Source organism: Thermobia domestica, chromosome 13 (genome assembly GCF_964235325.1).
Source record: "Thermobia domestica chromosome 13, izTheDome1.hap1.1, whole genome shotgun sequence".
NCBI lineage: Eukaryota > Metazoa > Arthropoda > Insecta > Zygentoma > Lepismatidae > Thermobia > Thermobia domestica.
The window spans coordinates 86,197,419-86,215,250 of record NC_137466.1 but is presented as its reverse complement, the minus strand read 5'-3'; the positions used below and the strand labels follow the sequence as shown (position 1 = coordinate 86,215,250).

The 17,832-nt window shown below is 36.7% G+C and overlaps 1 protein-coding gene across 1 annotated transcript; it reads right to left on the bottom strand.

The window, feature by feature from the left end:
- Positions 1-7,708: 7,708 nt before the first annotated feature.
- Positions 7,709-8,305, bottom strand: LOC145667662 (zinc finger MYM-type protein 1-like). The gene has a single exon (XM_081735120.1). It carries the CDS (start codon positions 8,303-8,305, stop codon positions 7,709-7,711), a length of 597 nt encoding a protein of 198 aa, XP_081591246.1.
- Between the last annotated feature and the right edge of the window lie 9,527 nt (positions 8,306-17,832).

Genomic DNA, 17,832 nt, shown 5'->3' with positions numbered 1-17,832 from the left:
CAAGTGGTGCCAGCTCCCAAAAGATCTTAAAATTCGGCTAGGGAATTTTTTTTGAATTTTCACCTGTACATTTCCCTTCATACTTTCCCTCTTGGAATGATATTTTGTATTCTTCCATCTGGAATTGAATCGGAAATCATGTATTTCTCGATTGAAAAGTACACGATTTCTCTCTTGGCTGAAACTCGATAAAATAATATATCAAACGATAAACATATATTTAAAACATAAATGAAATCATTGTGAAGTTTGTTGATCCTTAACCTTAATTTAAACTTATACTAATAAGATATTGCACAGTTCTCCCAACTATTAATCCCAATCATTACCATTATCTTACCTTTTACAGATTACCTCTGTTTCATAATAAAATCGAATCGAATAAAATCGAAAATCGAAGTAACCAATTTTCATACAATCTGAATAATATACGATAGAAGCTCCTTGAATTGTCAATTGTACTATGTTGTTTTTGTACTGGAAATTTCCATGCATATATTGCTATCTACAATACGTCTTCATTACTGCAGAAAAGGTTAACCATTCCTACATTATATATAATTTATTGCGTTCTTTATTTAGCGTAAACGATCAAGCTATTTATAATATTTAAACCCAAGTATGAAAAGTTGTTGGATACAATGCAGCAGAAAGACTCCCACTCTCCTGTCCCACCGCATCGCACAGTTACTGTGGAAAACAGTACACCGGTGCCTCCAAGCAAATCGGCACTCCTATCCTGATCAGGTAATATCAAAACGCCCCACACAATAATTTTTGTGATTATGCCAAACGTTCAAAATAAACACAATAATAGTAAAAATTGTCCTCCAACTTCTTGGGATTGGAATAATTAGGATATTTTGTTGAGGTAGAGAATGATCTCTTATTTTCGAGAACTAGAAGAACCTTACCTATGGTCCAACGGTATTCTATGGAGTCATCACTAGCTTACGGAGCTTGGCCTCTCTCTAACGCCTATGCTTCTTAGGAGTATAATTTCGGAATTTCGCACAGCGAAGCGAATATGTTTACGGAATACCCAAAGCAGGGGCGGATCCACGGGGGAGCGGTCGGGCAATCATCCCCTCCCCAGAAGAGGAAGCTTTTTTTTAATTTTATATATAAATAAAACCCATCCCCGAGTTTGACGCTCTTAAAAGTAGCTCTAAGTACCAGTATTACAACCCATTGCCCCCCCCAGAAGTCCGTTCTGGATCCGCCCCTGACCCAAAGGATCACCTACATCGAATTTTATGGGTCTATATTAAGAGCGTCTGAAAGCTTCGCTTCTCCCTTGAACATTAAACTCAACCTTTCACATCTTCAGATTTGAATTTCCAAAATTTACAGAGTGAATGAGATGATTATGTTCTATTTATCTAAAAGTCTCATTATAACAAGTTTTATGACATGTCTAAAAAAAAAAAAAAAAAAAAAAAAAAAAAAAAAAATCTAGTAATAGTAAAGTGTTTCTTTAAAGGAGTGACCGTGAGTATTCTTTCCCCAGAAAACTGTTACAATCGATGATTGGTATAATACAAGAACATCGTGTAGAAGAAAAATGTTGGAAATACAGTAGAACTCCAATTATCCGAACCAATTGGGACCGGACCCTATTCAAATAATTGGATTTTTTTTCGAAAAAAGGGTTTATTTTAATTAATTACTGTGTGTAGTGTATGCTACAGCAATATATATATATATATATATATATATATATACAGGGTGCGGCACGTAAAACCGGCCCGTAAAGTGAACACATAAAATGAAATGTAATGTATTGAATATGACTACTCACCTTCACAGCAGGTGCTGAAAGTGTCCTCCGCCCATTTCAACAAACATGTGAGCACGATTGAGGAGATTCATATATATCCTTGTCAGTTCTTGTGTTGTAATGCTATTGGTGAAATCCTGGATCCTGGTCTTGAGTTCTTCAATTGTGTGTGAATTTGTTTCGTATACTCTTCCCTTTAACAGTCCCCATAAGTAAAAGTCACACGTGGACAAGTCTGGTGACCGAGGAGGCCACAAGCCTTTGCTGATTGTCCTCTTGGTGTAAACATCTCATGCACAAGGGACAATGATGCAGCTGATGTGTGGCATGTCGCACCGTCCTGCTGAAAGTAACATAACTGACGCTCCTCTTCGGTCAAGTGTGTATAAAACTCCTCCAGGATTCCCATATACACGTCACTGTTCACTGTCGTCTCAAAGAATATGGGCCCAATAACGCGTGTGGCGGAAATGGCACACCAAACACCAATCTTCTCATCATGCAAGGGTACCTGGTGGATTGCGTGTGGATTTTCTGTCGACCAATACCGGTTGTTTTGGGAATTTACGTACCCAGACAGGTGGAACCACGCCTCGTCACTCATGATGAGCATTAGTGGATCCAAGAAACCACTGGCAACATTGCTCAACAGCCATGAACAGAAATGCACCCTCTTCTGCAGGTCAGGCTCCTTCAGTTCTTGCACAACACTTATCCGGTACGGTTTTAACTTCAGTCCCCTTGAAACACGTCTGCAACTTCTCTCACTCGCATGAACCTGTTGACTCAATCTCCTGGTTGACTTTCGAGGACTTCTTGTCATTATCTCCTCCACCTGCATCTTTAATTCAGGTGTGCAGACAGATGGTCGTCTGTTCCTGGGAGCATTTTGAACCGATCCTGTACGCCGCCATTTTTCAATCAATTCCTGAATGATGCTTTTTGCTGGCACAGAACGTCCTGGAAATTTCTCCCGAAACAAATTCTTTGTTTTCACAAAAGATCCAGTGAGAATGAACCCTTCAACAATGGCAACACGCTGGGTATCGAATACGGCATTATCACGCACTGACATTCACCCGGCTTAACACAACGAGGACTTTTTCTCAACTGGTTTCGACAAGTTTCACTGGCTGCGGCTGCACGTGACTGTTGCAGGTCACGTAAGTCGACCCGACCTCGACACGCCATCTCTTGGTATGAAGGTAGATTATTTAAGTGTTGCCAAAAACACAATATACCAGAACATTACGACCAGGGTTGAATTCAGGGGGTAGCCCGGGGGAGAATCTCCCCCCCCCCGAAGAAACTCAAACAATTTCAATCACAAAATGTAGAAATTACTTCACCCAATTATTTGCTTTCTTTCCGTGCACGTGCAGACGAAATCCGATCTCTCAATATACATATAAATGACGCAGACCCATTCTATATAAATATTAAACATGTAACATCTAAGATAGAATACTAAATAGTCAATAAAATTTGTATTTCTTAACGCTATGACCGAGTTTGGCAGAACATGAAATTGTTAACTATTGAAGAAAGGTTTGTATTTTAGTAGGTACTATACTCTCGCCCTATATTATATACTAGTAGGTAGCACTAGCACAGATTGAGATAGGAAAGGAAAGATAAGGAAGATCTTTCGATCATTCCATATGATCTCTGATTCAGCAGACTTCAGTTCTTGAAAATGTACAGTTCTTGCATTATTTTAAATAGGGCGCCTAAATCCCATTTCTCGCATCGGAAGTAACAGACGTAAATGTGTTTTACGATTGTTAAAGTAAACACACCTTTTTTTAATTAAAAATAATTCAGTTAAAGGGTGAGATTCAGTGGGCGTCATTTAGAGGGATCAGGGAGGAACAGTTATCCCTCCTGGGCTAGAGATTTATATAAAATTTATCAATATGATAGTAGTATATAATTGAAAGATTGTTACTGTCAGCAATTAGTCTCAATATTATGTAAGATGTGGATGTGAATGGAATTGTTAAATATGCTGCTTTCTTGCAAAAATACAGAAAAACAACCCTCCCCCCGAGGAGTTGACATTTCCCCCCGGGTGAAAATGTCTGAATTCAACACTGATTACGACGGGCCGGTTTTACGTGCCGCACCCTGTATATACCGGGTGCGTCATTTATGCCAAACCTTGATGGCGGAGAAACCAAGAGAGAGAAGCGAAACTTTGCACGATGCAACTATACAAAGGGGCACATTGGTAGCCGTATTATTTGACATCACCGGATGAACAGTGTTGCCAACCCAATATAAAGTTATGCTTCTTTAAATGGAACGACCTAAATTGTATTTCATAATTGAATTCAACACTAAAAAGGAAGATAAAAGATATGCCACCCGCAGGTCAGTGTTGCAAACTTCTCGAGAACTAACGTTAAATATGTGTCACACGTCTTTTGCACACACATGGAGTGAGGTACACACTAGTTTTGCACAATAATTTAATATTGGCCAGAACGATTTAAATTGACACCAAGTTTAGATGCGTCCGTTAAACAGTGTTGACATAACAGAAAAGACAAAAGTCGAGTTTGGATATGGTGTAATAACTCGAAAAAGGCCATAAGTATATTACAGTTTAAAATTTATAGGGCAATTTGGTATGTCATAAGAAGTATTCTCACGTTTATTTGAAGTCGATAAGTCAAGTACTTACCGAGATATTCGGAATTGTGTACAAGCTGAGAATTTTGCGCTGTAGAAGTTGGTAACGCTGTCAACGTCAACAGTACCTTCCTAACCGTATAGTACATGTTTGCGCTGCGCCTACACTAGCTTCGCGGAAGGAAGGACAATAGCGCGAATAGACACAAACATTATTTTGCGAATCGCAGTACGTTTACGTCTTTTTTTTTTCTGAAATTCTGAAAGCGATTAGGATAATCGGAGTTCGAATAATTGGAGTTCTACTGTACTTCTTAAATTACAATACAGTAATAGTTGGCAGATACAATACGTTTAATCTCTTTGTTCTGTGTTCGAAAAGTTTGATTGTATTCAGCTGATAAAAATGTCAGGTGTCAGAAATTTTTGCCACTTTTTTGACATAGATAAAGATAATTTACAAAGAGATATAAAATCCTTCAAATTTTAGGCAAAAAGTATGAATGACAGTGTGTCAACATTAAAATAAATTCCGAGTTGAACTCTAGGCTATGACGGACTAAAAAAAAAAAAAAATCGTTCAAATAGCTACCGTTGAAAGTTCTTTCAACACAATTAATAGAATAATAACACCAGTAAGAAATCTACTAGGAGACTCATCGTTGGATCACTGCATAAGGATTTCTATTGATCGTGATATTCCAAGTGAAGAATTTTAAATTTAGGTTCTTGAGCTGCCTGCATCCAAAAACCTGTTTTGTTTAAATAAGGAATGTCTGTGCAAGAATTACTACCTGATTTAATAATATAAGTAAAATTATATTTTTACTACATTTAATTCACTGGTGTATATAAATCGTCTGATATTAAATTTAATAGTCCTTTGGAATAAAATATCGATAACCATGTAAGTTCTATATGTAATATATTGCAAAATTTTTTAAGACTTATTACTCTAACTTGAATTACTGTAAGGGGATTTTATTTTCACTGTTAAGTTTATAATTCAAACTAAATTTTCTTCGCGTACTATTCGTTCAGAGTTAAGTGCAATTTTAAAATAATGGTAAATTAGATGTTTTGCACCATAAGATTTACTAATATTACCTACAAATTTATTTAATTATCATTTGAAAATACGTGGACGTTCTTCGTTTATTTTAAATAAAGAAAAACAGAACAATAAAAATTATATTAATTTTTTTTATCATGTATTATTTTATAAAGTATCCATAAAATAAAAATCTCTCGTAAACTTCATTATTTGAAAACAGTAATACAAGTGTCGTATTTAGCATTTTGTTTCGGACACGTTGACTGAACCTAAAGTAGAAATATACTTGCTTTTATTATAAAATTATGTATTACACATGGAATGGGAAAGAAGTGTAGTTTAAGTTTTTCGAGGAGGGGAATTCTCAAGCCCTATAGGTCTTTGTAGGTACATATCTAGCAGTGGAGTCTCGTGGCGTGGATGTTTGGGCGTTGGCAAGAAAGGAAAAATATATTAATCCTCACAATCATAGGCAAACCTAGAGGGGAGCCCCCTCTCCCCAGGAGCAAAGTTGGGCCCACCCACATTTTTTTCTAATCGAAAATAATGTGATAAGTTATCCTCAATTTACGCATAACTATTTTAGTAGCGTTTGCATTCAACATACGGTGACTATACTTTGCCCACCCATCGCTTTCTTGAGTATAGTCTGTACCTGGGAAGTTCTCGCAATTTTCAAAAGTAAGGTAAGGGACCATGGCCATCCCCAGCAAAATGTTCTAATTACACCAATGCCTACAACCTATAAATAGCAATTTTCTTCTAACAATTTAGTCTGCAAATTATAAAGAGGAATCAAGGAGGATGTTATTAAGTAAGCAATACATTTAATGAGAATAATTATATAGGGAAAATATACTTTCAAAATATGAAACTGAAAATAAAAAAACAGCAAAATATGAAACTGAAAATCAAAATAAATTTACTTACAATTACTTGAATTCCAGCTCGAGTCGTCTCTCTTTACATCGAACCCTCTGGATCACTGTTCATAGAATTTTGATTTATCTCCTTCTCGCAACCTGGATAACAGTTCTCTTTCGATGGAAATGAGGCTTAAATTCGTCATTCGGTACTCGGTGTGAGTAGCGCGCCAGAACGTGTGGATACTTGTCAATGACGAAAACGACCTCTCGACAGATGATGTTGTGGAAGGTACTGTTGCAATCAGCATAGCTAACTTATAAATCTCTGTGAATCCATTCACCAGATTCATATCCAGCAAATATTGAATGATCTCAATGGGTGTTTTATTTGATCCCTCATTGGAAACGTACCACACATTTAGTTCATTCTGTAATTTGGAAAAATTAAAAACACCACCATAAACTACCTGCATCTTTTTATAACAAATCATGAGGAAAGTTTTCTCGTTTGTTGAAGAACTTCAGTTTAGATGGGTTTAAGAGATCAGAACATTGTAATTATTCGAAAGACGCAGATCTAATCGTAATCTGATTACTGATGTCAATGATTTCAAAGTACAGTCTCCGGCAATGATCCTTCCGTGATTCATTTAATCTCCTTTTTATCTGAATCACTTCGTCCCCTACATCTCTATCAACAGAAGACCAGACTATTTCAAAATTCTCTCTTTCCTTTTGCAGTTTGTTTTGAAATTCAGTAATTTTATTACTGCAGTATAAAATATCAACATCCCTAGACTGGAGTATATTGAACAATATATCTGAGAAAGCAAGTAAATTGGACAAAATTTTTATTAAAAATATATTGTCAAGATTCCTTAGGAAGCTACCAAATCCTCTGAATGTCATTGCAGCTAAATTGTCGAAGTCTCCAAAAAACATAATCAATGATTCTCTGTTTTTACTGACAGTATGGATAAGTCTAGAGGTAAAATTCCATCGAGTACAAGATAATGATGGTAGTTTCTTTTGACATGAAAGCAGAAAGTTCGTGCAACCTCTTTGGCGAATGAGATAATAATAATAATAATAATTTAAAAAAAGGCAGTGATTTAAGACCGCAAAAGAATGTTTTAAGGTCTTTGTTGCATTCCAATGACTGTTTGCAAAACTAAATTCATTACATGAGTATAGCAATGCCTAAAGAGAGCTTTAGGATACTCTCTTGATGGCCGCTCATCACCGAAGACCCATCGTATGTCTGAGCAATTAATTTGTCCGCGCATGTATAGGTGTTCATTATTTCATTAACATGATTCAAAAGCGCCGCTGCAGTTTTAGCAGCACTCATGCCATAAAACCCAAGAAATAGTTCTACAATGTTTTTTTCCCCATCACCGAAAAATACCGTAAAACAGTTAACAATTGAGATTTATTGCTCACATCTGAAGTTTCGTCAAGCATAATAGCTACAAACTCTGTGTTCTGAATTTCACGGTAAATTTCATCTCTCAGTACATCGGCAACAGAATTTATCAAATCATTCTGAATGCTTGTTGAAGTTCCACGGAAAACTGAAGAAGTCTGTAAATGTTCTTTTAATGTGGAATCAAACTCTGCACTTGCAATAAGAAATTCCACATAATTTCCCTTGTTTAGAGACACTACTTGCTCGTTATGAGACCTGAATGGTAGCTCCTGCTTTGCTAAATAGCAGACAGCATTAATCAACCTCTTTAATATTTCCCTATTCTTCTTTACTTTTTCGTTGTGCAACTCAATGTCAGCTCTTCGTTGGGAATCCAAAAGAATGTCTATTCTTGTTGGAGTTGCAATAAAGGTATTAAACTTAAAAAAGCTAGAAAGATGCATTTCAGATTCACCATGCTTCTTCACTGCAGTATTAAGATGGTTCAAATCCTTGTACCCTTGATGATTCCACACATTTTTCTTGTTGAAAATAGCAAACATGTCCAACAGTAAAATCTATTCACTACATTACACCCACAAAGCCAATCTGAGATGTCGTACAACTCCATTCGAAAATGTCTCTCAAAACCAGCACCACTTTTGACCTTCACATGAGTGGACATCGTGAGATTAGGACACGGTCGACCACGGTAAATTATTTGTTTTTTCTCATTATAAGAAACTAATGAAAAAGGACTTTTTAATAGTTTTTGAATTACACTTTCACTAGTCATCTTAAAAAGCTGAAAGCACTACACTCGTAAACGCGAAAGACAAGGGGACACCCAGCCTTGCCAAATCAGAAAGCCAAAATATTTAGAATCTACCGTACAATATATGTATAGCTGTAAAAAAAAAAAAAAAAAAACACTAATGATTCTCCTGTATCGAACTTTTCTCGGCTACCTACTAATTTCAATACAATAGGCCTATTTAATAGATACTCTCAAAACGGAGCAAGTGAAACAAATCCTTTTTGCAACATTCAGAGACAACAGAAAAAACGACGTTTTTAAAGAAAGAAAGAAAAAAAACTTTTACCAAGCACTCGAACACAGTAATAGGGGGCCCGAAACCGAAAGTCTTGCGGATGACTCACTAGCCAAAATGAATGAAAATTAGGGAAAGTAAAAGGCAGAATGGAAAACCGTTCTGTAGCTCAGCGTCCATTTTTTTTTTCCCTCATCAACTGTCCCCTCCAAACACAATTTTATTGGATCGAGAAAATAATTATGTTTCTTTTCACCGTGTTTCTTACACGTATTTTAGCAAGAAGTCGATTGTATCCTTAACTTATGAATTGAACGATATGTTTAACAAAAAGTACGTACATCACACACACATAAAAAAAAAAAAAAAAAAAAAAGCATTCCGTACTGCTATTAAAAAAATCTGAACATCCACCGATAAATCTACAGACTTCGCAACGCTTTGAGACAAGCAGAAAATTCAAGACGTTGACTTTCTAAATAACGCCTTGGATCACAAAAGCATGAGGTGGGAAACACAAAGCGCATGCGCAATATGAGTCTTCTAAAGCGGGGAAAATACAGCCAAAGCGCTGCCAACGACTTACTCGCATAGGGATCTGCTCAAAAGATCACGAATATCATGTAGCTTTCCTTGATTCTTTCGCACTTCAATAGTTGATTCTGTCCCGCTGAAAAATGAAAACGATCGTTTAATTAAATTAAAATACTCTTTTCTTAATTTTTCATTGGGCGTTAACACACAACTTGCATACCCAGAGAAGACGCTACTGATATCTAGGTAACTCCAATCATTTCCCCGGACCTAAAAACACACCCCCTCTCCCGAAAGAAACCATAGAAAATTGTATGGTCATATTCGGTGTACCAATAAACCATTATATACGAACTGCTTACTTCTAGTGTACCAAAGCTGTATATGCAACACCCGAAAAAGAAATCCCCGTCCCTGTTTCCGGTGCAATGAATTAGTGGTAATGGACATTTTTCACTCACTGAAGAAAGAGCACTCACATATCATTTTTCGTGCTTTTCTTTTCACAAGTTTCATACACTTACAGGGTTTCCCAGACTTATTAGTAACCTTTGCGGAACTTATACATTAATATGTATTAATATGGATAGCATTCCTGAGATAAGTTTCATCAAGCTCACAACACAATTGGCTTTTATAACCAAGAATATTCTGCCCAGAAGTCAGACTATATGACAATGAATTTTTTTTTTTTTGAAAGTACAGTTGATATACACACAGAATGGCTTGCATAGCCAAATAATCGGCACTTTGGAGGCAGTCCAAAGCCAGCGAGAGGTTTGTAGGGTGTTACATATCAGAAGTAGGATCATTTTTGTTATCGACCATGGAGTCGATTCTAGGTCAGCTTAAACTTTCAATAATAGTATGGAATACGTCACCAGGGTGTCTACTATTTCAGTCAAATAAAATTCCCTGACTTTTCCAGGTTTCCAGACCAAAACAGAAAATTTTCTGGTCTATATTTTCGTAACGTTAAGTAACCGTTATTCTCTAAACACTTGTAGTTTTATAATATCTGTTCTCTTAGTTGCGACAGCTGTTATAAAAATATGAACAACGCTAAAATAAGTATCTATTTACTAGATGTGGCAATTAAATAACGAAACTGATGTCATAAATGTGATGTATTGCAAAGAAAATTACAATTGACTGTTATCCCCTTCAATATACTTCCCTCCCCTATCTATACACTGCTGCATACGTGCCTTCAAAGCAATGCTGTAGGTCATCAGATGTTATACTGTTCAACAACTCTGCCGTTTTTCGTTTCACCTCTTCCACAGACAAAATGTGTTTCCTTCAATGCACTTCACACTTTTGGGAATAGATAAAAGTCACATGGAGCCAGGCCTGGGGAATACGTAGGATGGCCGAACACAGGAATGCTCTTGGCTGCTAAAAACTGTTTCACAGAAAGGACATTGTGGGCAGGCACATTGTTTTGGTGGAGGACCCATGCATCGTTCTTCCACAAATCCGGTCTCTTCTTTCTTATTCTCTCCCTCAGCTTGATTAGGACTTCTTTGTAGTAGGTCTGATTCACCGTTTCACCCTGAGGCATCCATTCAGTCATGATGATACCCTGATATCGAAAAAAACGATGAGCATTGCCTTCACTTTCGACTTGCTCATTCGTGCTTTTTTTCATTCTTGGCGATGTGGGAGTCTTCCTGTGCATGGTTTGACGCTTAGTCTCGGGGTCATACTGGAAACTCCATATTTCATCACATGTGATGACACATGTTAGCAAGTCTGGTTCTGCTTTGAGTCGTTCCATGACGTCACAGCAAATGGTCTTTTGTTCCTGAGAGAGGTTTTTCAGGACAATTTTTGCACAAACTTTTGTCATCTTTAAATTGTCATGCAAAATTTGTCTTACTGTCTCTTTGTTAATGTTCGTCATGCCTGCGATCATCCGAATGCTCAGATGTCTGTTTTTCCGCACAAGTTCATTAACTTTTGAACATTTTCGTCCGTTCTTGAACTCAAAGGGCGGCCGGGTCGTTCATCATCTTCAACCTCCTCCCTACCTTTTGAAAATCGTTTGTGCCATTCGAAAACTCGCGCATGTGACATAGCATTATCACCATACATCTCTTTTAACATTGCACAACATTCCGTCGGTGTTTTGTTTAATTTCACCAGAAATTTGATGTCAATGCTCTGCTCAACTTTACTGTTCACTATGATTCCGGCACTACTACAGAACACTGTCCTCTTCATGCAAGCCTGCAAAGAAAAGAAAAGCTTTCATAATCATGAAACAAACAATGGCTGCTCGTGAAGGTTCAAGATCAACAACACATCATTAGCTACCTCCCCCCCACGATCCTGCGCGACAGGAGTTGGGCAGTCTCGTTATTTAATTGCCACCCTCGTATTCCTGGCAAGAACAATATTGTTAAAGACAATGTATTTTTTAATGGCCTTCCGTCTCCCTTATAGCCACCCCTCTCCGCTCCTTGTTTCAATGCAACTAATATATACAGGGTGGTAAGAAACTATTTGAACAAACTTCGGGAGCTGATTCCTGACACTGAAACAAGCAAAAAAGTCCCCTGGAACTTTGGTCAGTGAGGGACAGTTTCGGCGATATAAGGTGACGAAAGCGTGGGAAAAATGAACTTCAGAGGGCTGTAATTCAAAAACAACGCAACTTAGAGAGCGAGGTTTAGAACATGACACTCGAAGTTACACCTGCTTGATTGAAACATGTATGCTTCAAATCTCCGCAAGATGTGTGTGAGGGATTCTCCAAAGGTACGTAGAGATTACTTACCAGGTTATAGTGGATTCCTACGTTCCTTTGGGAAATCCCTCACACACATCGTGCGGAGGATTGAAACATACATTTTTCAATCGAGCAGGCATGACTTCGAGTGTCATGTTCTAAACCACACTTCTACGTATTATTGTTTTAGAATTACAACCCTCTGAAGTTCATTTTCCCATGCTTTCGGCACCTTATATCGCCGAAACTATCCCTCACCAACCAAAGTTCCAGAGGACTTTTTTGCTTGTTTCGGTGTCAGAATAAGCTCCCGAAATTTGTTCAGATAGTTTCTTACTACCCTGAATATATTTTCAAACACTAAAAGTGTGAATGACAAAACATACATAATAATACACAAAAATGCGTATAAAGATTTTATATTTCACACAATGTATTTGTGAGGTATACTCAGTTACATAAACTGGCCTATTCAAGTGATTTACTTCTATTAGATTTTTTATTATTCCAGGACACGAAGTAGGGCTAATACATACACGACAAGACACGCAGATATATGGATACTAACAAGAATGTCGTTGCGGGATACAAATACTGACAAACATTATAGATTTCAGTGTTCTAGATTATAAAAGTATTCTATATTTAGTATTTCGATGTAGAATGCTAAATACAGTATATTTTATAATCTAGAACGCTAAAATCTACATGAGATTTCCAATTGTGATCACGTTACTGGACATTTCTCTGAAGATTTTTCATGTACTCATCAACTTCGCAGATTTCTTTTCCTACCCTCTCAAGGATTCTTTCCTCCGTTTTCTTAAGTTCTTCCAACTCTGCAGCTGCTCTCTTTCTTTCTTTAGAACGATTTTTCTCTATCTCAATTGTGTTTGCTTCATTCTGAGAGCCCTTTTCCATCTGGCATATGCTTTTCTTGATGCACGAATTAATTATTTTGAGGTTGGCATTGCCTGAACACCTCCGTGAAACGTGGCAGTCATGTACTACTCTCTGCCTCTTCGTGTAGATTATCCACAAGAAACTCCTTATTCAATGAGAATCTGCGTTCAACAGAAGCGTTTCCGTGATAACACTAGAATTTTCTTAACAAATGCTGAAAAGTTGTTGCTAGTGTTAGTGTTGTCAAAGATGAAAAACCACAAGCGATCCTTAGTCATGTCGAAATTCTTCATTCTTGTGATAACAATCTTGAGTACAAATTTCACTGTAGAGTCATTTTACTTCGTCAGCAGCAGGGCCAGATTCTCTACAAGAACTTCCAACGCTACAGTTATTTGTTCCTCCCCAAGTCTCTTGTTTAAAACTGAATCGGGACAGAGGCATGCAGCACCATAAGTAAGTCTGTATTTCAATGGAAATTTATACAGAATCTTCTTACAAAAACCTGTTAAAATATGCAAATAATCCCTCCGAAAACGAAGGATATCCAGTTCAGACAACTTATTTCATTTTAATGCTGTAGTGTTTCAAATCCGATATCAACCTGCTTAGCCGAACACAGATCCTTACTTTCATCTTCTAAGCAAATTTTCATCAGGTCGTCAGAATTTGCTGCTTCAATTACATTTTTTTTTTTTTTTAACATCTAAATTATAAAGGATTTCACAAGTATTTCAACATAAAGAAAAAGAAGCGTTGGTGAGTGACTAAAATTTCTTAAGAATAGGTTGAATGTCTGCACTTGCAATTTGGAAGAAAGCTAATTTAGCTTCAAGCAAAGAATCTTTTAGACATGACTTAGCAAATTTAAAGCTTTCACAAGATGATTCTCGATTACTACTTAAAACTGAATCGACATACTTCTTCAAGTGTGGTTAATAATCGCTAAGCTCTGTCTACTACAGTCACGTTCTCTATAAAAATATGAGCACTTGCTAGAAAAAAATTATCTTGTTAAAAAAATTACAACCATACCAAAAACATTCACAGAAATTACCTGCAAAATAATAATAAACACCACAACAGACAAGCGGAACGCCAAACTACACTGAAAATGGAATACGAGTTTTAAATCTAAGTAATGTAGGTACGCATTATATTATAAATTAAGAGTTAACTATACACAGTTAGGCTCTCAATTATCGCTACATTAAAATCAACAGGATCAGAACATCCTTGATGAACATCCCTGAACAGAGTTATTTAGGACTTTATTGGGGGTCACCGATTGCAATAGTCTAGCTACACCTCTGTACATGAGGACTTTTTTTTAACGTGGATATTAGAAACCACGAGCTCCATACGCAAGGCTGCCAGCTCCTTTCAGTAGTCCTTCATTGTATGATGACTCCTGTTATAGCAACAGTAAGTACGCCAGAAATTTTTACTTGGGGGGTGTTCAAAATAAAAGGGGGTGTGTGCTCTCAGAATACTGATATAATTTTTAAACAAACTCAAACAAGAAAACAGTATATTTTGTTACACAACTATTGCAATACTACTACAACTACTATTATTATTATTATTATTATTATTAATAATAATAATAATAATAATAATAATAACAATAATAATAATAGTATCAGCTCTTCGCAGTGGTATGTTCAATAAAGTAAGTTCACACATTTGAGCATTTATTATTATTATTAAACTAAGTAATACAGCGAAACCTCTCAAAACGGACATCGGTGGAACACGATTATTTGTCCGTAAATGAGAGGTGTCCCTAAAAGGAAGGGTTCTCACACATAACACCACACCACACATATATATGACATGGAAGAATAAGAACGTTTGTTCTCTTATGAAGATGTCCATTATTGAGAGATGCCCGTTAAGAGAGGTTTCACTGTATTAGGAATTAACCTCCACTATTTTACCCAGTAATTACAAGTGAATTGATTACATACCAGTTATTGTAATTATTTTGCAAAATTCTGCTATTATTTTAATTTATTAGTTTTAGTGGGTGATTTTTTTTTTTTAAATATTAATTGGGAAAAAATTCCCTCGTTCCATGCTGAAATCACATTCGTTTAGTAATTAATACTTTACCTAGTTCCAATTTCATTATTTTAATATTCTAACCCTGTTGTTAATGTTAATTGATGTAGTATTATTTGATCTCTTAATTTCCGTTCCTGCCCCTTCCTGGCTACTTTATTGGCTCTGAATATCTTTCATAAGAAATTTATTCATTGATTTAATTGTTTTCCAGAAATCCAGTTTTTCAATTTACAAATATTTTGTATCTTTCTGTTTTGTCTTCTTTAATATACCCTAATTTTAATAATCCCAGGGCTAATAGTGGTTTGGTATCTTGTAAATAGTTGAAAAGTGACCAAAGAATGGCCAAAAACACACGAAAAAGTAACCAAAATCTTATCATGCCCCCTTTTCCTTTGTCAATTTCTCCATCACCTCTCTCTTTGTTTGTTGTTTTGTTTCTTCTTTACTTCCTCTTTTTGAGCTTCCTCCTTTCTTAGGTTTTCAAAGTATACTTTGTAGTTACGGTAAGCAGACTTAGGAGATGCAAAAAGCTTCTGAGTAAGTGGAACCAGTTCTGGCCTATTTCCGAATTTCTTTATCCCAGACATTATATTTAACTTCGCATTAAGAGTTCTCAAAAACGTGAAATATTCAAATTGATCAGCTACTCTTAAGAACATACAAGAAGCATAACACAAGACGAACATGATGAACCATACAAACACACACACACACAACGTTGAGCGGAGCGTTAATTATTACGAGAGAAAACTAAAAGATTGTTATGATAAAAGAAAGAACAGACACATTGGGTTCTCAACCCCACCTTGAAACCTTAAGCATCCACCAACCTCCACTGTGCTTTAGAAAGAATAAAAGCTGAAGTGAGAATAAAGCTGACTGTTTCACATGTGGTAGCAAGTACTTAAGCTTTCAGAAGAGTAATGAGGAACAAGTTTCTGCCTTTTCCCATTTGTTTTTATATTTTTCTTAGAAAACTGCCAATGCAAAACATAAATCACACGAAAAATTCACTTTACCTCTCAAGAAAGTAACTTTTAGTGACAAATTTGAAAAAAGTATCTTTTAGTGACCAATTAAAAAAAAAAGAGTAAATTTTAGTTAAAAAAAATGACTCGCTATGAGCCCTGTTCCGCTCAATAAATTTATGTGAATAAAAACATACTTTGCAAAAAATTAAGTTAGCGCCAAATGCGTTCCTGCATAACACTAGACTCAGTTTGATTCTTACTTCGATTGATCTCTTCATTTCTAAAAGCGTTTTGACTACACCCTTCTAACGTCCGTCCGTTGATACACTACTTACAGAACAGGCTCAAAACCAGCCACAGAGCTTTGGGGGGCCATGAATATGTTAGGAGGGGCCAAGTCATTAAAAATTCTCTTACAAATATCTAAATTGTGCATTTTGTTTTGAGGTCTGGAGGGGACATGAAAAATTTAGGGAGAGCCAGGCCCTCCCTAGCCCTCCTCTGGTTGCGAGCGTGTTGCAGAGTAGCACTTATCAACTGAATCTGGTATAGGCTTATTACTATATTGCCACACTTTTCCTTATTGAGGAGGAGGTAGGTGAATGACCGCTCAAGACGTTGTCCATTTCAGTCATCTGCATCTATCCATCAATCTCTTTTCTCAGAAACGACCGCGGAGCCCAGGAGGGTAGGTATCAACGGTCTGTTTTGTCAATTGTTTCGATCGAAACATCGCCCGAAACAATGTCATGTGTTTCTCGAATCCGTATGTGAGAACGAGATCGCTTCGTATTTTGAAGTGAAATAAATAAATAAGAATATTGCTTTTTTTCTTAAACGCTAAACTTTTTTTTAACTTGATGTAATAAAGAACCTATATTATACTGATTGATACAATTGGATATGGGGGAGTATTCCTTTTCCATCCAGAGGTGTGTGTAAAGAAATTTGGAGGGGTGTTAGGGGGGTGTTGGGAGGGTGTAGATTACTCCCTGCAAAAAGAGATTTTCCAAACATTGTGCAGACAAAATGTAGTAAAAGCAATAAAATAAACCTAACTTTATCAAACATTTCCAGAATATACAGAAAATTCCCTGACTTTTCCCTGATTTTTCTAGAAATTATAAAATTCCCTGTCTTTTCCAGGTTTTCCAGACTATTAGACACTCTGATCACTCTTGTGCCACAATCCATGCCATTGACCGTTATCTGGTTCAAAATGTCTGCACGCTCCCAACTATTACATAACCTACACTGATTGGAGGTACTGTAACAGTTTCTGGAACACGCGTATTCCAATAAATTGTGCATTATTGCTACATCAGGTGGGTCCGCATGCAAAACAACCTGCCAAATACATTTTTCACCCAACATTGGCAGGCCTACCCAACAAGGTGTACTGTCCACCTGATTGGCTTCTAGGAACAGTGGGCTATTGAACTATCCATGAGTAAGTCATTTTAGCCTGGAGAGCGATTCTCGGCGTCTGTTCATGAAGCGAGATTCGGGAATACCTTACAACTCAGTAAACAGTGTTGAAATAAACCGTCATAGAGATGTCAGAGTCCATGTCTGGAGAGAAACCAAGTCAGAGGCACATAAATCATGTGTTCCAGCAAGATATGAAGTGTAATCTGTAGGGTGCAAGTGTAATCTATAGAAATGTACTCCTACAATAACATGTACCTTTTACCTGTATATATAAGACCTGGTTCTCGTTCGGTGGGATATGACATCTAGAATCTTTTCAGGGATGTCCGTTAATCTTTCTATTAAAACCATGACTGGTTAACAGTAAAGGATGATAGATTAAGCGTAAGTACTAT